The sequence below is a fragment of the Rhinopithecus roxellana genome, chromosome 4 (genome assembly GCF_007565055.1).
Source record: "Rhinopithecus roxellana isolate Shanxi Qingling chromosome 4, ASM756505v1, whole genome shotgun sequence".
NCBI lineage: Eukaryota > Metazoa > Chordata > Mammalia > Primates > Cercopithecidae > Rhinopithecus > Rhinopithecus roxellana.
This window is the reverse complement of record NC_044552.1, coordinates 97,795,596-97,819,512: the sequence shown is the minus strand read 5'-3', so window position 1 is coordinate 97,819,512 and position 23,917 is coordinate 97,795,596. Positions and strand designations below refer to the sequence as shown.

The 23,917-nt window shown below is 40.1% G+C and overlaps 1 protein-coding gene across 3 annotated transcripts in view; it reads right to left on the bottom strand.

The window, feature by feature from the left end:
* Window positions 1–23,917, bottom strand: part of MDN1 (midasin AAA ATPase 1) — a 188,307-nt gene that overhangs the window by 63,705 nt on the left and 100,685 nt on the right. For all 3 annotated transcript variants that reach the window (XM_030928052.1, XM_030928051.1, XM_030928050.1), the window contains exons 37-53: window positions 23,424–23,546; window positions 20,517–20,714; window positions 18,516–18,623; window positions 17,965–18,153; window positions 14,829–14,918; window positions 14,159–14,422; window positions 13,753–14,014; window positions 11,721–11,880; window positions 10,403–10,519; window positions 9,286–9,494; window positions 8,207–8,355; window positions 7,633–7,844; window positions 7,094–7,314; window positions 5,747–5,860; window positions 3,257–3,389; window positions 2,125–2,240; window positions 836–969 (exon numbers count right to left, since the gene is read on the bottom strand). In XM_030928052.1, coding sequence (XP_030783912.1) covers window positions 836–969; window positions 2,125–2,240; window positions 3,257–3,389; window positions 5,747–5,860; window positions 7,094–7,314; window positions 7,633–7,844; window positions 8,207–8,355; window positions 9,286–9,494; window positions 10,403–10,519; window positions 11,721–11,880; window positions 13,753–14,014; window positions 14,159–14,422; window positions 14,829–14,918; window positions 17,965–18,153; window positions 18,516–18,623; window positions 20,517–20,714; window positions 23,424–23,546 — 2,799 coding nt within the window. The remainder of the gene's footprint in view (window positions 1–835; window positions 970–2,124; window positions 2,241–3,256; window positions 3,390–5,746; window positions 5,861–7,093; window positions 7,315–7,632; window positions 7,845–8,206; window positions 8,356–9,285; window positions 9,495–10,402; window positions 10,520–11,720; window positions 11,881–13,752; window positions 14,015–14,158; window positions 14,423–14,828; window positions 14,919–17,964; window positions 18,154–18,515; window positions 18,624–20,516; window positions 20,715–23,423; window positions 23,547–23,917) is intronic.

The following is a 23,917-nucleotide window of genomic DNA, read 5'->3' as shown; positions in this document are numbered from 1 at the left end:
AACATGAAATTCTTTGCTACTGTATTTTTAAGCAAATTTATGGGTTTTTTAATATTTTTCAGATTTAGTTCTTAATACGTAAAAACTGACAGATGTAACATCTTTGGGGTTTTTGAGAACCTTTAAGAGTACAGAGGCAGAGATCAAAAAGTTTAAGACTGGCTGCTCTACTTTACTAGACTTACTACAATAATCTGGATTAAAAACTCCACGTAACCCACATGTAACAATAATGTCTAAGAGGACTTAAGTGGATTAAAAAATAACTGTTACAATCTAACACAGGTGAACAAATAAAAAACTGTAGTAGATCCATGCAATGGAATACTACTCAGCAATAAAGAGGAATGAACGACTGATACATGAAACCACATGGATGCATCTCCAAATCACAATGCTGCATGAAGGAAGATAAACAAAAACGTATATATACTGCATAATTCCACCTATAGAAAATACAACTGATCCACAGTAACAGAGAGTAGATCAATGGCTACCTGGTTGTGGGTAGGAGCAGGAAAGAAGAAAATATAAAAAGGGAATGAGGAAACTTTTTGGGCTGATGGATATGTTCATCATCTTGACTGTGATAATGGTTTCACAGGTGTATACATGTCAAAACTTACACACTTTAAATATATGCAGTTTATAATATATAAATTATACCCCAATAGATTTTAAATATGTGTATAGGTATATTTAAAACTGTTAAGAATAAATTTCTTGAATAACATTGGGCATATATCAACACTGAACTTAGTCTTAGCCCTAAGAATCTTTATACCAAGAAACATAAATTTTGTTGTTTAAAATAAAACAAGGTGCAGTTCCTTACCTCATATACAATGGCATCAGACACCACTCCCTGGGAGGACTGTACCCAGAGCAGAACTAGTGCATCACAAAGTTCAAAAAAAGCAGCAAGATTGACCACAATTTCATGGGGCAGAGTGTGATAGCTCTCTGGATCTGAGAGTCAACATAAATGAGAACATTTCATCAGATTTAAAATAATCTCTGGAAATTTTCCAAATAAATTATAATCTACAACTTAAATGTTATTCCCAGTACAAAGGTCAATTTTGAAAGAGCAAAAGCAAATTCTTCACCTACTACAGGTTTTGTGTCTCTTACCTGAAATGCTTAGAAAATCAGAAGTCTTTCAGATTTTGAATTTTTTTTTTGATTTTGGAATCTTTGCATATACATAATGAGGTATCTTGGGGATATACATAGTCCAAACTTTCTATTTTACAATATTTTTAATAATTTTATGCATGAAACAAAGTTTGGACTGCATTTTGACCATGGCTCATCATATGAGGTCAGGTATAAAATGTTCCATTTGTGGCATGATGTCAGTGCTCAAAAAGTTCCCAATTTTGGAGCATTTCAGATTTCAAATTTTCATATTAGGGATGTTCAATCTGTATTATTAAACTTGGCAAATGAGGCATGTATACCTACAGATGTAAACAATGTCTCACTGAAAAATGCAGATTGTAAAGAAAAAAATGTATATTTTTTACAAGTATTTAAGTATAAAATGAAAACTAAGTACATATGTTTAGATGGATAGTTAACACCAATAGATATGAGAAATATAAATGAAACTATTACTAACAGTAGCTGATGTAAAGATGAACTTTTTCAATTTTTATACTTTAATAGTTTGAATTTTTTCCAACAAGCACAACTATCTTTTCAATTAACAAAAAATAAAGATGGGAGATATACTCCCTTCTACAATAAATGCTTATGAATATGCACTTTTTCAGCCGACAGACCTAGTTTTCAAGTGGCTCTGTTACTTGCTAAAGATGTGATCTTGAGCATCTCCGTGTCTCCCTGTCCTCACTAATAACATGGGGACGTATATCACAGGTGGCTATAAAAAGTAAATGAGATCAAGGACACACAAAAAGCATTTAGCTAAGCACCTGGCACAAAGTAAGTGCTGAGTAAATGTTAGCCATTACTATTGAGTAAGGGGACATGTTTAAAATCAGGCCAGCAGATTAAAAGAAACCAGTAAACAGCAGCAGCTGCTGAATATGCCTCAACTTCAGCAACATTATGCAATCAGATACTTAATTAGAGAACACAAAAGGTAAATGTTCTTACCTTGATGGAATTCAAAGGACATTCTCAAAACACTATCTCTTAGCTTTTTGCTACCAACAGAAACCAAATTTGCTTCAGTAAAAACCCGTTTTTCCCGATCAAGATATATGATTGTCCTGGAATGAGATTCAAAACACGTAACAAATAGTTATCGGTTAATAACATTTTCAATCATATTCTCTATTTGCTGGAACACTTGGAACACCAGGGTCCTTCATCCTGCCGTTCCTCTCCTGCATCTGCAAATCCTGGACTAAAGAGATGGAGATGAAAGTGGCAACTACTAAGGTGAAGGGAAAGAAAATCGATGGATGGAGAAAGCTGGGTCTAGGCAGACTGTCAGGCCTCGGTCTGCCACGATCTGACAAACTGCACTGTGAACTCTTCAAAGTGGCCATGGTAGAAATGGAGGAGTTGGGGGAGTAGTGGAGTAGGGGCTGGTAGCTTTCAAGGCAACCTCTGAGGTACACACTATACTTGTGGATTCACTTTGAAAATTACGTAAATTCATACGTGAGTGTGTACGTAAGTATGGAGGTGTTATTATGTCTCCAACATTTGAGGACAGGAAATGATGTGGACAGAGAGATGGCTGAGGAAGAGATAAGTAAAAACAAGTAGGTGAAAATGGGAGGAGCTGCTAGGAATTAAACAAAAACCAGGCTGGGCACAGTGGCTCACACTTATAATCCCGGCAATTTGGGAGAATGAGGCAGGTGGATCACCTGAGCTCAGAAGACCAGTCTGAGCAACATGGCAAAACCTCGTCTCTACAAAAAAGTACAAAAATTACCCAGGTGTGGTGGTGGTGTGTACCTGTAGTCCCAGCTACTTGGGAGGCTGAGGTGGGAGGATGGCTTAAGCCCAGGAGGCAGAAGTTGCAGTGATCCAAGATTATGCCACTACACTCCAGCCTCAGTGACAGAGCTAGACCCTGTCTCAAAAGCAAAACAAAAACAGAAAACAGTAGAAATATGATTATCACACGATAAAGGCAATCATGTCCAACACCCCACAATTTCTCAGGTTCACAAAATTCAACACACATAAGCTGTTTGACAGATTCTTAGGAAAGGTATAATCTGAGAAGCCAGTGAGGCAAACAATGCCCAGAGCAGCAGGTTTCACTTACTTGTTTGCAGCTGATTCTAAAAGGGCAAAGAGCTGGTCAGGCTGGTCCGTTTGTGGGTCAAAGTCCATCAAATTTCTAATCATGTCCAGAGCCTGCATATTCCATCGGGGGTCCAGAGGGATCACAAATTCATCTAGTTTAAAAACAGAACAAAACAAAAATCAGAAATATTGGAGTTAAATTCCTTGCCTGGGAAGTTTCAGTTGAATATTTTCATTGCTTTACTGTGAGCACATTGAATCCTGATGGGGAAGAGGCTGAACCAGTAAACACCATGAGTTTCATCCCATAATACTAGAACAGCAGGGTTTAATAGCTTTTACACTCTTTCTTTTCCAAATGCAAAGTATCTATATGTACTGAAAGTTCATCCCAATGCAGGATATAAAGGTAATCCCTACTAGAACACAACATTCCAATCAATGAATTCACTTCCTGATATCACACTAATCCATGGGCTAAATTACACAGTGGTCACCATTAGCTTAAAAAAAAAATTACGTACATGGCAGAAAACGAATGAATACACCTATCTGTTTTCATTAAGAAAACAAGGCAATTTTTTTAAACTTAAAAACAATTTCTCTATAATCAGAGTGTGCCTGCTGCTGTGGCTGCTGCTGCCCCACAGTCCTCTGGCTCACATCTGACACAACTTCTGTGAAGCAGCAGGAGGAGACTGACACTCTCCAGAAGTTGTGAAAACCCAAGGAAGGGAGGCAAGACACAAAAAGGGTAGCATTAAGTTGAAGGTGGCTGGCAGGACGGTTCAGTGGAGCACTTTAAGTTTTAAAATCATCCACCATATAGTAGACTACCCAGACTACCCAGGACATACTGTGAACAGCAGGTACATTAAGGAGGGAACCCACATTCCAATGCTTAGTAAGATAAAAAGGTTACAAAACTGAAAAGGACAGTTAGAGTTAATGTGTTCCAACAGACAAGTGATGCCTGCTGAAAATGAAAGCTGCTACTGTAGAACTGTGTTTGTAAAAGTTACAATCCTCTCATAGTGGAAAGCCATGACTTAGTTCAGCCACAACTTGACTAGCAAAGTATTGTTCTCTATTGTTTGATTTCTTCCCATTCACTCCATGATCTTTAGTGCACATAAAGGAATTATTTAGCACAAAAGCATCATGCATTACTTTTTTCTAAATCAAATGGCCAGTGGCATATTTTGATCAACATCAAATGAAGATGGAGGTAGAAAATTTTACATCTGGTGTTGTGAAAATGCCCATTTTCCTAATTAATGCTTGTGTCAATCAAGTTAATATTACACTGTTCTAGGAAATGTTTATTCTCTCATTCCTTATTTAAAAAAAAAAAATCGGCTGGGCGCGGTGGCTCAAGCCTGTAATCCCAGCACTTTGGGAGGCCGAGACGGGCGGATCACGAGGTCAGGAGATCGAGACCATCCTGGCTAACACGGTGAAACCCCGTCTCTACTAAAAAAATACAAAAACTTAGCCGGGCGATGTGGCGGGCGCCTGTAGTCCCAGCTACTCGGGAGGCTGAGGCGAGAGAATGGTGTAAACCCGGGAGGCGGAGCTTGCAGTGAGCTGAGATCCGGCCACTGCACTCCAGCCTGGGAGACAGAGCAAGACTCCGTCTCAAAAAAAAAACAAAACAAACAAATAAAAAAAAAAAAATCTTGAATACTTCCTTTGATCAGATATCTTAGATGTCTATTTCTGTCATCACTATGGTTTTATAACTTTGTCATCAAAGCTTTCTCAGAGACATGGTCTGGCTCTGTTGCCCAGGCTAGAATGCAGTCAGTGGCACTATCACAGCTCACTGCAGCCTCAAACTCCTGGACTTAAGCAATCCTCCTATCTCAACCTCCCAAGTAGCTGGACCACAGGTACAAGCCACTGCATCTATCATTAAAGTTTCATATTTTCTTAAATTAAATGACCCTGTTTAACTTTCCTTTAAGTCAAATATCTCGTGGTTTGAAACTCTTCCTACTAACAATACTGGTAAACAACACAAAGTTAAGGGTGGAAGGGACCTCAGAGAAATAAGAGCTTAATTCCCCTAGTTTCTAAACACAGGCAGAAACAGTAAATGATGAGCCAAAATTCTACCAAGCCAGTTTGTGGCAGAGTTGGTACCACAGCCCAGTGTTCCAACTGCTAGATTCTTTTCACTCCATGGCATATCATCAGCCTCCATCAGCTGGAAGATAAATGGATAGTTTCAGGCCAGACATGGTGGCTCAAGCCTCTAGTCCCAGCACTTTGGGAGGCCAAAACAAGAGGATCATTTGAGGCCAGGGCAACTTAGTGACACCCTGTCCCATTGGGGGAAAAAAAAGGTAGTTTCAAAAAAATAGAGGGAAAATTTGCTTCTGCATATCATGAGTCTTCTAAAAACTACTGTTATGTTGAGACCTCTAACAGGTAAGATCTTTTCCCCATAAACTCAAAAGATAAGTTTCCAAAACAGTGCTGAGAGCTAGAAATCAAAAGTGCATACCTGTCGTATTTGGTTGTAATATTTTGAAAACATTACTGACTGCACCTGAGAGGGAATGTGAGTAAAAATTCCTGAGAGATGCAGCACTGGCTTCCAAATGAATCTGTATGGACTCTGTGGAGGAAGGAGAAACCAGTGTTAGACTCTAAAGCAGTGCTATCCAACTGAACGTTCTGCAGAGATGAAAATGTTCTATAGCTGCATAGAATAACCACTAGTTATATATGAGGACTTGAAATGTGGCCAGTGCAACTAAAGGACTGGATTTTTGATTTTTTTAAATCTACATTTACATTTTAGTCGCTCTCTGTGGCTGGCTAGTGGCTATCATATAGGATAACAGAGACAAAAATATTTATAAAAATTCTCTACACATATTTAAACAGATGACATGTGTTACAAAATATTATAAATATCCATTGGTTTATCGACAAATTCTCATGAAGTAGAAAGGCTCATGTAAACTCAATTACTTAATCTCCACCAACAAATGCCATGTTCCGTACTTTACAATTCAAGCCATGTTGTTATTGTTGCTTTGTCCTCTCTTAAAATGAAAGAACTACAAAGAAAGTACAGGTGGCTCTCCATATCTAAGGGTTCCACATCTGTGGAATTCAACCAACTACAGATCAAAAATATTCAAAAATTTAAAAAACAAAAAATAAAAATACAACAAAAATAATATAAGTTTTAAAACAACATACTACAACTATTTACATAGCATTTACATTGTATTAGGTATTGTTAAGTAATCCAGAGATGATTTAATGCACACGGGGATGTGTGTAGGGTATATGAAAATACTATCCCATTTCATATAAGGGGCCTTAGCACCCACGTATGTTGGTGTCCCTGGGTGGGTGGGGGAGGGAGAGTCCTCCTATCAATCCCCTACAGATACCAAGGGACAACTCCAAGTGGGACAACATGGAACACTGGAACTAAAATAAGATTAGAATCTTACATACTTTTAGAAGAAATGCATTTATCAAAACTAATACCTTTCCCAGATAGAATGGTTCTGCAGCAGCAGTACAGCACAAAAAGCAGATGTTCAAAACTAAAAAGTAAAATAATACAGTATGCTTTCCTTTTGAATTTGTTAGGAAGGTGAGTATGTCCTGAAATGCTAGAGGATAACATGGAAACAAAAGTTGATCTTGTGACACATCTACAGGCAGACTTGCTCCTCAACAGTAATGCTAGGCCACGAATTTCTTCCTAGGAGATCTCCCAACTGTAATTTTAACAGTGTAGTCACAGATTAACACAGCTGCTGAGGCACTTAAATAGCATAAATGTATATAAATCACATCACTGGACAAATTAAGCTGGTCTACTCACCAAGCCCCTGCGGTATATTCTTGGCTAAATGATAAAGCCATTTAACTCTGAGCATCCAATCCTGATTGGTTGCTCTTTCTATGAGCAATTTAACAGCCATGGCCAAAACATCTGGTTCATCGATCCAGTAAGTATTCACTTCGACTGCATTGAATTTCAGGTTCTCAGGGCTGGAGGACTGCATAATTTTCTCTAAGTCTTGCAAGGTAAGAGGCTGACTCCTGAAATTCATTTGAATGAACAAACTCAGTACTAGAATAACCTTTTATTTCACATTCCAAATAATTGAGAAAACCCCTTTCACAAATATTGGATCAAAGGTAAGAGAGAAAAGGTGAGTCTTCCACAGAGGAAGAAAGGTAAAACATACCTAGTAAATAATAAATAGTGAGTGGTATCACAATGAACAATAAAACTATGACAGCTGCATAATAAATGGCCACAGAATGCTCCAGTTAAATACATTGTGTCCTGACCATTTTCAGCAAAAACAAAAACCAGTCAAGAAACCAGAGACACAAGCTGAAGGCTCCACTGACCTTGTCCAGCTGCTGGTTTTCATGCTCATCCTGTTGAGACAATATGCTAAGATCTGTCCATCACTTCGGACTGTAGACAGGTGAGAATCTTCAGTAGCAAAGAGAGCTGAGGGCACAGAATCTGGCCACAGTCCCATGCCAAGAATGGAGTCTCCCCAGGTTTCATGTGCTCGCAGAGAAGAAACATGTTTCTCCAGTAAAGCCTGTACAAGCTGGTAGGAGACAAAAACACAACACAGTGGTACCAACATAAAAGTGATATTCGCCAAAAAACAGCAAAGTAATAATATTCCATGTGACCACCTCACAACAACCTGTAATACACTCTTCAATGAAAAACACAAGTTAAATTCTACTTTTCCTGATTACATGTAAGTTTCAAAAAAAAAAAAAAAAACAGGAATATTTATAGTCAAGCTATTTTCCAGAGAAGTTCCTGGATACTAGATCTCTATTAAAGCAAACTGCGGTGGTCAACTCTCTCAGGTCACTGGGTTGCCACCTTTAAAATTTCCTTGTACTGGATAATGCAGGGTATTACAACTTAGAAACATTCTGCAATACTTCATAGTACCTTCCGGTTTGCTGGTGAATGCTGGGAACAGACATATACTTCCCAGCATGCTTCAGAAAAGGCTCTGTCTAAACTCAGCCCTCGTTGCAGGTACTGGACAATTAGTATGGCTGTCCGGATTAGAGTTGACACAGAAGATGTTGGAGAACCTATTAAAAAAAATTGCCATGTATAAACAATAGTCTTTAAAATCTCCAATGAAAATGGATAAATTCTGTCCTTCTATCAAACCTCCTTCCACTCAGCCCCACCCAAATACTTACTTTACAAAACCTTCTAAGTAGACTCTAGAGCCCCCGAGGGCACAATGGACCCGTAGGAACCTTTGTATTCCTATCTCCCCTGTTTCTCTCTGGTTGTGTGCAGTTTATTATGAAGGACTCATTTATAGATGTGATAAAGCCTGGTCACATATATCCTTAATCTAATGCTGACACACAATGAAGGCGGCAAGTTGAGTGTCACCTCATAAAAGACCATGGGATTTGAAATCCAACAGACCTATTTGCAAATTCCAGCTGTTACTATTAACTGATAAATGACTCAAACTCTGAGTCTTATCTGGAAAATGAAAACATATGCCTTGCAGAACTAATGTAAAGATTAAATAAACAATCTGCATGGTACCCAACACAGAGTAATTAACCAACACGCAATACTCCATTTATTATCTCGCTCCTTTTTGTGTAATTGAACATTTAGAAAAAGTAACACCTGTCTGCTTTAAATAACTCAGTTTCCTCTTTATTCCAACTTCAAGAGGCTGTTGATGACCCTGGAGAAATGATGGGCAAACTTCATAAACCTCAGTGCGTAAAGCAGAATTACTCAAGGGTTAGCCTCTGCTTACTCGCATCAGAATGACATACGAAGCGTCTTTCAGATACTGATTCCTGTGCCTCGCCCTGCCCTGCTAAACCCAATCTCTTGGGGTGTCTGGAAATCCACATTTTTAACAGTTTTCCTGATAATTTCTATATACATTAAATGTAAGAAATCTTTAACTAGCAGTGCAATGGAATAACATAAATTTCTTGAAGACTAAAACTCTGCAAAGGCCCAAAAGTCAAGCACCTCACCTACAACAGTGCTCCGGGTCTGTGTGTGTAGAGCCAAGAGGATGTCACATACACTGTTCCCCACCAATCCAAGGCTGTGCAGCAGAACTTTCAAATCCAGGTTGTCTGGGGTGCTCACATCCCCTTCCCCTGAAATGTAGATTTCGAGTCCACGATTCCTCATAGCTCGGGATATATCTCCATGGACAGGATCCATCGAGAGGAAAAGTCTAGAAAAATAGCAATTCAAAGAAAAAAACTATTTTAAATCCCAGTGCAACCAAAGGTGTAGCTCAGCACCAGTCAGTGAGGGCAAATCCTATGTGGCTCATTGTCACAGAATTCACATCAAGGATCTTTTATTTCTAGTATGCATCAATATAGCAAAAGATTTTCTCTAAAACTATTTCCTAAGGAACTGTGTATGATATATATCCAGTGTACCTTTAGTATTGAGAACTCTAAAAATTTAACCTTCAGATATTCCCCAAAGTAGGCTGTACTAATTCATTATTTTAACTCAACCTACAGACAGCAGAACAGGAAGCAAGTGTAGTCTCCTGAAACAACTGGCTTCATATATTGAATGCCCATCAACATCTTCATCTAGTTATCTGACACCTCTCATTTATGTCTGAAAGTAAACAGCTGATTCCCTGTAGACTCTCCCCAAACTAAACCTGCTCCTTTATCAATGAATGGCAACCCTTTCTCAATGAATGGCAACCCCATTTACCCAGTTACTCAAGCCAAAAACATAGGTGTCATCCTTAATTCTTCTTTCTCAACCCACATGTCCATCAGCAAATCAACTCATTGGACCACCCTCATCTAAGCCACTGTGATGTGTTGCCTAAATTACTGCAAAAGGATTGTGACTGGGTATCTCTGCTTCCCACCTTCGTCACCAATGCAAGGCAAGGACCTTGCTCCTCTTGTTTATGCTATGTTCCCACAGCCCAGCAGTGCCTGGCAAACAGTAAAGCCTCAGTAAGCATTTGTTAAGTGAATTAATAAATGGGTGAACTTCCCCATGATTCAGTTTATAAATAAAATATAGAAGGAAGTCCTACTGAACATCTACCTCTGCTACTGAGGCTGTCAGATTCTGAGGCAGAAATGTAAGAGCTATAAATACCTGAAATTGGGATTTGGTGTTATCGTGGGAGTGGATCCATCTATCATTCCTCTCTCACTAACAGTGAGGACACCTCCAGGTTCAAGCAAAGCATTCAAACGATCCAACACTGATGGGCTGCAGAGACAGAATTCAGATGGTGGATAGGTTAACATGCTGCATTGACTCTTCTTTCCTTCCATGCACGGGGCTCCAAATGCTTTTGACTCACATTTCCTTTTGGCACAATCACTCACCCAGATACAACAGTGATCTCTCCAAAGTAGATTCCCCATTGATTTCCCTTCTCACTTCCCTAGGCACATAGCCCAGGGCCTTATACACAGTTAAACATAAGATATTTTTGAGTAAATGAAATTAAAGATACTGATAAGTTCCTTGTACTATAACCTTTTCACTTTTTCCTTTCCTGCCCCCCAATCCCTCCACATTATCAAATCCATTTAAGGTGGCTGGATTTCAATTTGTAACATTCAGATAAATGCTCCATGAAGAAATAGCCATCATCTAACTTGTAGTAGCTTCTATATTAACTGTATATGTCCAATAGTTTCACACTTGTCCTTTGCCTTACTGTAAGATCAAGAATAATACGTGGTTGAATCGCTGTGTCACTGATGGCCATTTAATAAATGCCTGCCCTGTGCCAGACTCTGCATTAGAAAAAACTGCACTAAAGAAACCCTAACAAACGGCTGGGCGCGGTGGCTCAAGCCTGTAATCCCAGCACTTTGGGAGGCCGAGACGGGTGGATCACGAGGTCAGGAGATCGAGACCATCCTGGATAACACGGTGAAACCCCGTCTCTACTAAAAATACAAAAAACTAGCCGGGCGAAGTGGCGGGCGCCTGTAGTCCCAGCTACTCGGGAGGCTGAGGCAGGAGAATGGCGTGAACCTGGGAGGCGGAGCTTGCAGTGAGCTGAGATCCGGCCACTGCACTCCAGCCCGGGAGACAGAGCGAGACTCCGTCTCAAAAAACAAAAGAAACCTTCAAAAAAAAAAAGAAACCCTAACAAAAGACTTCTGATATTAAATTAAAAGGCCTAACTTAATGGACATTGCCAGAAGTAATCCAATTTTGTTAGCCTTTGGTTCAGCTCAAAATTATCATACAGAGCTGAAATCTTACAGTTATCTGATGACAAACTACAACTGTTCACTATAGGGAGAAGTCTATAGACTATGGCTGAGGGTGCCTACATAACTAAGAAAAATAGTATCTTCAAAATATCAGCACTTCTATCTGGGTTTCTACTTTGACAAGCATATCCCAAATTTCAGGCTGGACCACTGATGATTAGGCATAAGGTTCTTACTTGCAGAAGTTAACATTGTCCATCAGAAGCCAGTCTCCAGACTTCAGGGCCTGAACCAACATGCTGTCAACCCATTCAAATGTGCCATGGCTACGGCCACTGGCTGACTGTGTAAGCTTCACACCAAAGCTTCGGAACTCTTCAACAAGTTTGGCAAACTCTGAAATGTCACAAGGAAGAATCACCATCCACAGCACTTAACTTCAAACCAAGAATTAAGTTTATGAAAAGGAAGCTTGATACTTCTAGCCAAGGTCTTTAAGATTTCATAATAGAATAAATAGAAGAATGTTTTGCTTCTGTTTATACACAGATAGGAAAGTTAAGTTTAAGACAGAAAATACTTCTTAAGGGCTCTCTGTATTAATAGCTACTTGGGGTTGACTATAGGGTGATAGAGGTGGCAAATGATTTTTCTGTATTATGGTTTCTCAAATGGCAAAAGGAGGATGTTTCCCACCTATCAGTGCATTTATACTAAATGAAAGTGCTATAACTTCACACAGTGCAAACTGCGCTTCCTTTATAATGAGCGTATCATATGATTATAGTAATAATTGGTAATTACTAGACAAATGCTTTATAGTTTATATAGCCCTTCCCTGGAAAATTTTCAAATGATCTTTTTGGTTAGAAACTGTTTTATGACTATTTTTCATATCACAAGGTAATACACATTGGATTTCTACTTCGAAAGATGAGGGAGTAACAAGGTTTAGATTTAACATACCATAGCCCAACCACTTGCTAACTGCAAAACTGTAGGCAAGTAATTTCTACTTGCCTACACTCACATGAACACTCATATCATCATCTATTAGATGTAGATAATCCTTCCTATAATGCAGTGTTGTCATGGTGATTAAAAGTACATATATTCAGTATAGTGTTTACAACAGAAATTCTTAACTCAGTAATGAGTTTTACAATAACCATTTAAAAATACATGACACATGACTCCATCAGATATCTTTTATAATTAGAGTCAATGAGTAAAGGATTTCAAGTTCAAATGGCAGGCTTAAAGTGAGAAAGGACGGATCAACAATGAAGAAAGTAAATGAGTGGCCCACCACCACAGATAAAACTTTTGCTGGCCTAGAAGTGGGAGGTCTGATTTCTTCAGCCATAAGGAATCAACACTTTGTAATCAGTTACAAGCAGGCTTGGGAAATAAAGAAAGACAAGCATAGTGACAGACACAAGCTATGGGCCTTTAGGTTGAATCCTCCCTACGAGCATGCTCACCACCACTCTGAAAGTGGCACCACAAAATCAGAGAAGTTTCCATGTTAATTGAATGGCATACAGAATGATGTATTTCCTCCATCTCCACACAAATGAATAAACACATCCTATGAATTCAGACTCCTATTCTTCAGTTTAAAATGCTCTATTTCCTGAGAAATTACTCAGTAAAAAAACAGCCGATAACAATGCAAGTTTTTTTTTTTTTTTTTTTTTTGAGACGGAGTCTCGCTCTGTCGCCCAGGCTGGAGTGCAGTGGCCGGATCTCAGCTCACTGCAAGCTCTGCCTCCCGGGTTTAAGCCATTCTCCTGCCTCAGCCTCCGGAGTAGCTGGGACTACAGACGCCCGCCACCTCGCCCGGCTAGTTTTTTGTATTTTTTTTTTAGTAGAGACGGGGTTTCACCATGTTAGCCAGGATGGTCTCGATCTGCTGACCTCGTGATCCGCCCGTCTCGGCCTCCCAAAGTGCTGGGATTACAGGCTTGAGCCACCGCGCCCGGCCTAACAATACAAGTTTTACATGCTGTTTATCATTATAGGTGATTACACACAAAATAAACCACAAAGCATGGTAACCAATTTTTTTCCAATTTGATTTTTCATGATCAACTATTCTGAATACTTTACCTCAGCTTCATTTTGCTTTTTAGGCCAAATTTTCCCACAAGTTCTGATCGTTAATAATTACTAAATTAATACAAAACATTTGTAAATCTGTTACATGTGAATGGACACAATATAAGCAATGATAAGTGCCTGATACAGAGATCCAAATATACATACCTGCCTTCGAGTATGAGTTGATTTTATTGTTGAGTCGCTGCATAAGCAATAACACTGCTTCCAGTTTGTTGACAATCTCCATCGTGATAGCTTTACCACCTTCTCCAAGACACTTAGGCTTGTATGTCAGAAGGAAATGACTCCAGGCTCGCAGCACTACTTCTGCATCATCAGCACTGATAAGGAGGCTATCCCTTAACAGTGCCCGTACAGTACCCTCCACCTTCTCTAGCAGCTGCCTCCAAGGTCGTGTAAGATCAACCTGTAATTTCCAGAGGAAATGAACTCATCATAGGGTCAGAGAATACCCTACAGTCAGAGTTGGTCACCACCAACTCAGAAGACCCTCAGTCAGATCACAGGGTTTATTACGCTTTGCCAAAAAATATGAAGGCAGACTGGTTACCTGCTCAAATCCACCCAGCAGCTCAGTAGTATCCATTGCACTGTTCATAGCCATGATCTTTAATGTGTGGCCAGTAAGGTGTGCCAGAAGCTGGACCAGGCTGGTCTTGCCCACAGAGGCTGGCCCGACCAGGATGACCATCCAGCTCATTTGCACACACTTCATGATTGACTCCAGGGGCTGGAATGACTGGTGCAGGAGCAACAGGGGATGGCGGGACGGGTGAGGAACACAGTTTCCACGGGAAAGGACTGAGTAGCCCAACTGAAAAGACATGCCAGTGAGATTTCATGAGCGTGCCTGGTAGTGGGAGCAGAAGAAACCATTAAAAAAAAGTCAAAGGGCCAGGCGCGGTGGCTCAAGCCTGTAACCCCAGCACTTTAGGAGGCTGAGACGGGCGGATCACGAGGTCAGGAGATCGAGACCATCCTGGCTAACACGGTGAAAACCCCTCTCTACTAAAAAATACAAAAAACTAGCCAGGTGAGGTGGCGGGCGCCTGTAGTCCCAGCTACTCGGGAGGCTGAGGCAGGAGAATGGCGTAAACCCGGGAGGTGGAGTTTGCAGTGAGCTGAGATCTGGCCACTGCACCCCAGCCTGGGTGACAGAGCAAGACTCCGTCTCAAAAAAAAAAAAGTCAAAGGATAAAGGATTATTTTAGTCTCTTTACCTGAACATCATACGGAGTGATACGAAATAGTCTGGTTCCCATGTATGGGTTGGAATTTGAACCAAACACATCTTTGAACACAGCAATGACCTAAAGGAAGAAGACAATGCAATAAAAACACAAATCACTCCACCTAATTCTTAGGCAAACTTGCTAGAAAACAAGCACAGTGGTAAGAGTCACCATTCTAAAAACACTGGCCACAATTCCCTTATCCTTTTGAATTTTCTCTTATAAAAAGGATCGAATGCATTTATTTAATTCTTTGGAATGAAAGTAAATTTGAGATTGAGAACATAGCAGTCATATTCCAAACTATCTGAGATTCCAGTGAGAATGCACCATAAATTAAACTGAAGCCATGGACGCTGTAATATCGAAATCTAGAGACAAAAAAGACCTGTTTGCTTTCATCATTGAAGATACTACCTAAAAAGAAGATAGAACAGTAATACAAAGATTATGAAGAAAAACGACCACTCAATAACCATCTCCTATGTACCAAACACTGTATTAAGTACTTTGGTAGATTATTTCTGATCTTTATACCCATGCAAAATAGTTATCATGTCCATTTTATATAGATAACAGCACTCACAAGAGTTACAGAATTTGCCCATGGTTAGTGACCGATTTTAAATCTAAGGCAGTCAGCCTCCAAAAACATGTTATACCTCCAAACATTTACGTAGATACGAAAACCAAATTTATTCCTCTAACCAATTTACATTGTTATCCTTTCGTTAGCAGTAGTGCTATTAGAAAATGTTTCGTTAACTCTCTTTGATTTTGGATCTCTAAAAAATCTAAGAGTAATGGTGGAGGGGGATAGAGGTATATAAAAAACATTAATTTAGCCCATAAAAGTAGGGAAAATTAGAGCCAGAAAAAAAAAAAGCATACAAAATAGTATTTCTAAAAAGCATCAATACTCATATAATTGAATACTGCAATGAAGTTAGAAAATAAAAATAATATAGATAAAATAATAATCAGTGTCAAACAATGGACTGTAAGACTAAAAGCAGCATAGTAAAGTGTTCCTGTCACCTACCTATGAGTCCAGGTGATATATGACCTCATGTTCCACACTAAAGGTAATAACCTCCAACCCCTGATGTTCTACCAGAGGGTTAAAATTACAAATATTGCTACTGGGGAGGCTGAGGTAGGAGATCACTTGAACCCAGGTTGCAGTGAGCCAAGATCACGCCATTGTACTCTAGCCTGGGTGACAGAGCAAGACTCTGTCTCAAAAAAAATTCCCAGTGTAGCTTTTCAGTTTAGCTTTATAAAAGCAAAATTCAATTCAACTGGACTCTTCTAGCTTTTACAGACTTTATCCTTCTATGATATTATTTTTCTTGACCTTGTCTCCCCCGCTAGAAAACACCTGTAAGGTCCATTACAATAACCCTGAATCGGAAGAGTGATGGAAAACTTCCACATACCACAGTGACCCAGCACCTGACGAATCAATCATTCAACAACTGGCACATGTTTTGGTCATAATATACTATGATAAGTGGATGAAGAAATTAACATACTAGCTGATTATGTGAATTATATATCAATAAAGCTATTAAAAACTACTAAGACTTTCTCCTAATCGAATGATTGAAAGTCACCTACATATGATAAATGAGTTATGTGTAATTAGTTTCTGAATACCACACTAAAGAAGATCTGGGTGGCCGGGAACAGTGGCTCACTCCACTTGTAATCACAGCACTTTGGGAGACTGAGGCAGCAAGATTGCTTGAGTCCAGGAGTATGAGACCAGCCTGGACAACAAGGCAAGACCACATCTCTATTAAAAGTAAAAACAAATTAGCCAGGCCGTGGTGGCATGTGCCTATAGTCCCAGCTTATCAGTGGGCTGGGGTGGGAGGATCCCTTGAGCCTAGGAGGTCTAGGCTCCATTGAGCCGGCATTGTGCCACTGCATTCTAGCCTAGACAACAAAGTGAGGCCTTGCCTCAAAAAAGTGAGAACAAACAGAATGGGTAGCAGAATGAAAGGGCTGTGAAAGTCATGTGTGCTATGGGCCAGCCACATCTTCACATTTCAACAAGGAGGTTACTGCTTCTAGTGTGGGCATCTATGTATCTATTCCTTTATTTTAAAACAGTGAAATTTATTAGAAGGAAACAGCAGACAAACTGGAGAGGGCCTAAACTGGAAAGCTGGCTCTGCTACCTGTGACACTCCATAACTTTAAGCCCTGGATCTTCACCTTTAAGATGCCATGACAGCACCTCCTGCCTACAGCTATTGTGCACATTCAGCGAGACAGAATTTTACATACCACAAACTAAAATGCAGACATTATTACAATTCCTTACAGTGGGAATTCTAGTTTTACAAACAGGTATTTTTATTTTCACTTAAACGCAGAATCTTCTTCCTTTACATGATTACACTTTCTAGATAAAATGCTTTGTAATTTGACATTTATTTAAAAACAAAACAAAACAGAAAACCTTCCTCTTCTACTGAGTATCGCCTGTCTGCCTCCTCCTGCTTCTCACATTGGTGCTTGTAAAGATGATGAAGACTTACTTCTTTATTACTGGAGGGCAATACTGCTTTAAGGTTTGTGATCATGGGGATTTGGATAGATAAGAAAATTATGTCCTCTAAAGCAAGGTACTCTATATAGCGAGACTCCAAGGTAGGAGAACATTTAGTCTGTTCTTTTAACTTTTAAATTTTGAAGCAGCTTTAACAGGCTTGCTAGCTGGGCGTGGTGGCTCATGCCTGTAATCCCAGCACTTTGGGAGGCTGAGACGGGTGGATCACGTGAGTTCAGGAGTAGAGACCTGCCTGACCAACATGATGAAACCCCGTTTCTACTGAATACAAAAAAAATTAGCTGGACCTGGTGGCTCATGCCTATAATCCCAGCTACTTGGGAGGCTAAGGCAGGAGAATCACTTGAACCTGGGAGGCAAAGTTGCAGCAAGCCAAGATTGCACCATTGCACTCCAGCCTGGGCAACAAGAGTGAAACTCAGTCTCAAAAAAAAAAAAAAAAAAAAAAAAAAGGCTTGCTATTAGTGTGAGCATGTCCTTTCTCACCCACAGGAAATCAACTTTCAGATGGAAAGAAATACAAATACCAAGTGTGAAACTCACCTTTTTTTTGTCTTCTTCGGTTCTCATTCTTTCACCATAGACCAAAAACACATGCTGACCAGGATCATAACACCCAGGGGACTGGTCAACCAGCATCAACTGACACCAGCGGAAAAGATCCCGGAGGTTGAATTCCCAGGGTCCTCCTTTTTGCCCCCACTTCTTCTCAACAGTCACTTCATGATCAATCTAGAAAGAAAACATCCTGATTGGGAAACATGCCCTGCTTGCTACTAGGCACTGCATTAAGTACTAAGAATGTACTACAAAAGCATATGTAATCTGAAACAAAAATTAACAGGCTTGACTCAGATTCCTCTTTCTCAAGACTTCCAGATGCCTGGCATATCCTCTAAGCATTAACACTGGTAGTCACAACAGAAATGAATTACTGGATGCCTCCACTATGTAGTGTGCCTTCCACTAGAAACCTGTAGAATTCAAAGTAATTTCATTTAGAGATCCTGATAATTTGGTAGAATCCTATGTTGAAAAAATGCTTGTTCAAATACAGTCAGAAAAAAAAGAAACTAATACATGTAGGTACTTACTTGGTTATTGAAAGCAACCATTTTCTTAACAATATTTTTCTCAATGGCTGGAAACAAAGTACTGGCAATGAACTCCATGTCAATTACTGTAAGAGGATCAACGAAGACCTAGAAATCCAAAAATAACATGAAGAAATGCCTCTGTTTATCTTTAACACTAGAAATAACTCCATGTCTTATTATGTAAAATCTTTAACACCAAATAACAATACATGAGAAAGATAATTTTCAGTTATAGAAATTTCTTTTATGTGTTTTGAGAATAAAGAATCACAAAATCTTCTAAATATAGCAGAGTAGAGGTTTTGCTTTTAAGGTCTAGAATTCTAGTGAATTAAAGAAAAAAAGAGGCCCAGTGGGGTGGCTCACACCTGTAGTCCCAGCACTTTGGGAGGCCAAGGTGGGCGGATCATGAGGTCAAGAGATCGAGACCATCCCAACTAGAACAATGAAACCCTGTCTTCACTAAAAATACAAAAATTAGCTGGGCACAGTGGCATGCGCCTGTGGTCTCGGCTACTTAGGAGGCTGAGGCAGGAGCATAGCTTGCTCCTGGGAGGAGGAGACTGCAGCGAGCCGAGATCACGCCACTGCACTCCAGCCTGGGTGACAGAGCAAGACTCCATCTCAAAAAAAAAAAAAAAAAAAGATAGATGTTCTTAAAAATTTCCTATGTATAGGCCGGGCGCGGTGGCTCAAGCCTGTAATCCCAGCACTTTGGGAGGCCGAGACGGGCGGATCACGAGGTCAGGAGATCGAGACCATCCTGGCTAACACGGTGAAACCCCGTCTCTACTAAAAGCTACAAAAAACTAACCGGGCGAGGTGGCGGGCACCTGTAGTCCCAGCTACCCGGGAGGCTGAGGCAGGAGAATGGCATGAACCCGGGAGGCGGAGCTTGCAGTGAGCTGAGATTCGGCCACAGCACTCCAGCCTGGGTGACAGAGCGAGACTTCGTCTCAAAAAAAAAAAAGATTTCCTATGTATAATGTAAAATGCTTTTAAATCTGGGTGGTAGATATGAGTATTCACTATAAAAGTCATCAAACTTTTCCATATGTTTGAAAGTTTTCTCAATAAAACATTCTTCCTTTTTTGAGATGGAGTCTCGTTCTGTTGCCAAGGCTGGAGTACAATGGCACAATCTCAGCTCACTGCAACCTCCATCTCCCAGGTTCAAGCGATTCTGCTGCCTCAGCCTCCCGAGTAGCTGGGATTACAGGCACCCGCCACCACACCCGGCTAATCTTTGTATTTTTAATAGAGACGGGGTTTCGCCATATTGGCCAGGCTGGTCTCGAACTCTTGACCTCAGGTGATCCACCTGCCTTGGCCTCCCAAAGTGCTGGGATTACAGGCATAAGCCACCACGCCCAGCCAATAAAACATTCTTAAAAGACACTCAGCCAATTCTTAATCATAAGGGACAGTGACACTAAAGAAATCTAGAGGCATTCCAAACCTCTGGATTGGCCAAACTCTGAAAAACTTATGTTAAAACAAGTAAGCATACAAATACACATGTAACCCTCTGCAAGTAAGAAGAATAAAGGCATAAGATACCAAAATGCTAATAATGACTGAATGGGGAACAGTGGATTTTTATTCTTCATGGTAGTCTTCTGTTCCTTCTTACTTTTCTTTAGTTAAAATGCATTCTTTTCAGTAAAAATTTTTCTTATATATTTCAACAGATCAGAGGGACAACTGAAAAGGTCCAAGATTGGACTTCATCCCAGAGTGCAGTAACAGAATCCTGAAGAGGCTGTGGACCTTACTTTCTTCCAGCTGATAACACATCCAGTCTTCCAGGGCAAAAGATGAAGGACAGAAGCAATGATGGGAATCAGTCACATTAATATTGATCATATAAGGACAAGAAAGAGGATTGTTAAGCTGATCCTCTCTAATTCTCACAGTGAACATCCTTAAAGGCTTCATAATAGTAGTCTTATCCCCTCACAGTCTATATTTGATCTCTATGGCAACAGCAAATCTTACCTGAGTGAATCTGTTAAGGAAAGACCTGGGCAAGCCTTTCCTCCCACCTCCTTGTCTAAAGGGATTCTGACACCCAAAAATCTTCGTCTTTTCATGCTGCACTTGAAAGCTCATTCCTAACTCAGGTACATAGATTTCTCCTCGGTGGTCAAAACAAGCATTGAGTCCTTCCAATACAGACTGAGAAGCCAGGTTAAGCTATTTAAAGAAGAAAGTACATATATTTGTCTCAAATATGTTGTACAACTGAAACAAAATGCAGAGGAATAATATGCAGCAAAAAAAGCTAGTGTTATCTTCAGAAAGGGAATTTGAAACAATATTGATAACCTTCTATATTTTAGGCTGAGTTATGAGTTGGTTTGTCTCCATTCTATTATTTTGTTTTTGAGACAGGATTTCACTCTGTCACCCAGGTTGGAGTGCAGTGGCACAATCACAGCTCACTGCAACCTCCACCTCCAGGGCTCAAGAGATCCTCCACCTCAGCCCGCTGCATAGCTGTGGCCATAGGTGTGCACCACCACACCCAGTTAATTCTTTTTTTTTTTTTTTTTTTTGGTAGAGCCAAGGTCTCGCTGTGTTGTCCAGGATGGTCTCAAACTCCTGGGCTCAAGTAATTCTCCATCCTTTGTTTCCCAATGTTAGAATTACAGGCATGAGCCACTGTACCTGGTCCAATTCTATTATTCTTCATTTCCCAGGTACGTTAAAGAGATTTTGGCTGGTATCTTACATAGATACACACACACACGTCAATAATCTTTAAACTGAATAAATACTCAAATTACATTTTTTTTTTTTTTTTTTTTTTTTTGAGACGGAGTCTCGCTCTGTCGCCCAGGCTGGAGCGCAGTGGCCGGATCTCAGCTCACTGCAAGCTCCGCCTCCCGGGTTTACGCCATTCTGCCTCAGCCTCCCGAGTAGCTGGGACTACAGGCGCCCGCCACCACGCCCGGCTAGTTTTTTGTATTTTTTAGTAGAGACGGGGTTTCACCGTGTTAGCCAGGATGGTCTCGATCTCCTGACCTCGTGATCCGCCCGTCTCGGCCTCCCAAAGTGCTGGGATTACAGGCTTGAGCCACCGCGCCCGGCCTCAAATTACATTTTAAAGTTAAAAATCTTCTCAAAAGTTAAACTATCAATTATATGTACCTATATTAACCTACTCTGTAAGTAATTACTTGCAGAAAACCTTGCCAATACACAGATATTTCATTTTCACAATCTGAGTTTTTAAGATGTGTAACACAAATTAGCCAGGCATGGTGGCTCACGCTTGTAATCCCAGCACTTTAGAAGGCCAAGGCAGGTGATTCACTTAAGGCCAGGAGTTCAAGACCAGCCAGGCCAACATGGCGAAACCCTGTCTCTACTAAAAATACAAAATTTAGACATTGTGGCGCATGCCTGTAATCCCAGTTACTCGAGTGGCTGAGGCAGGAGATTCACGATTCACATGAACCTGGGAGGAGGAGGTTACAGTGAGTTGAGAACCCACCACTGCACTCCAGCCTGGGCGGCAGACCGAGACTCTGCCTAAAAAAAAAAAAAAAAAAAAGAAAAGAAAAGAAAAGAAAAAGAAAAAGATGTATAACACTAATTGTAGAGAATAGATAAGGTTTGCTAACTTTTTAAATACTTTCCCATCTCAAACACTGAACAAAATATCCAACAGGTTTCAAAGTCAGGATATAAAAGGAGTCAATACAGCTGATTTTCACCAATTTTGTAAACAAGAACAATTACAAGGGGCTCTTGGGCCAGGATGAAAAGAGCTGAATGTAGGTCTCCAGATGAGCAGTTCAGAGCTCAGGGATGGAAAGCATGTGTGGTTTGTTGGTAACACAGAAAAAGGAGATTGGGAAAATACAAGTTAATAAAATGCAAATAGACAAAAATCAGAGCATACTATATTAGAATTTCAAGTGTCATGTTTACATATGCACCACAAAGCACAAACAGCTCTGTATATCCCCAAACAGAAGGCCGCTGTTAAGTGTGTTTATAAATCTAGAATGTCTTGTAGTCCCTGAATGCAAATCCACTAAATATGCAATTCCACTAAATACTAAGTATGGTCAGTAGCCTTCAGCTTTAAAACTAGGCTTTCTCTTTTCCTGGCTAATATATATTCTATCAGACAACTTGTTTTAAAAAAAAAAAAATCTGAAAAAAGGAAAAAATTCCCTTTCCTTGTTATCCCAAGAATAAAATGCAGAAAGCAGCTCAGCAGACAGAAGTCCTGCAGCACCCTCTCTGATGACTGGACCCAGGAATCTGAGCCTGGGGGACCTGTTGCAACCTGTGTCCAAAGTCTCACCTGTGACATGTACATCACTCTAATCATTTCAGCTCCACAAATACTTCTAGCCTTTTCCTGAATATTGTATACCCCAAACTGACCCAGCTCCCTATCTCCAGCTGTCAGAGATTCAGTATTTATCATGTCTCATGCTCTGCTCTTTCTTCTGATAATTTACCCAATATGCACATATAACTGATCGTTTCCTCATTTTGGTAGGTCATTTTGTATGTCTTTTCTTAGTCTCTCTGGTGCACTAATAAAACATGAAGTGGTTGACACTACTTGTAAAATGCCTCTAAAATAAATGCAAAAACAGCAAGCCTGTCAGAGACTAAACTAGTGATGATGCAGTTTTCCTCTGAAGGATAACTTTAACCAGTGGGAGAGTTTGTAGGTTTTATGTACAGGAGCCTCTTTTTGTGTATTCTGCCAAGTGACCTTCCTTATTCTTAAAGGAAACTACAGAGGACCTTTTCATTAGAGAAAAGTCATCAGCAGGATCTTCCACTGAGAAATGGATTGTGAAATGGAGCTGTGAAAGGATGCCTACTCCTCACACACATGATCACCATCTTGAGCATGACAAACAGGCTCCTCACCTCATCCAACACCACCCAATGGCCTGCCTTCAAAGCTGCCAGTAAGGGGCCATCACGCCAGGCAAACTCTCCTCCCTTGCCACCTTCAACAGGGAGATCTGCTCCAAACAGGTCTGTGATGTCCTTTGAAAGGGGAAGAAATGGACAAAAGCCAATATTACTTTAAAAATCAACTAGATTCTAACACCCTAAATCTGAAATGATAAACACTTTGGGCTGGCATCACTACTCTTCCTTTCTACACCCAAGACAGAACTAACCAATCCCAGCCCTCTTTACCAGGAGCCCAAACATGCCCCAAGAACTTTCCCAACATGCTCCATATATTAATCAATTTGAGCTGGTGCTCTAGATTAACAGTTCTCAACATTGGCTGTACTTGGAATTTAACTGACGGGCTTAAAAAAAAAAAAAAGAAAGCAAAACTCCATTCCAAAGGATTCTCGATTTGCCATCTGCACCATATTTTCCTTAGATTGTTAAAAGTCATTTTA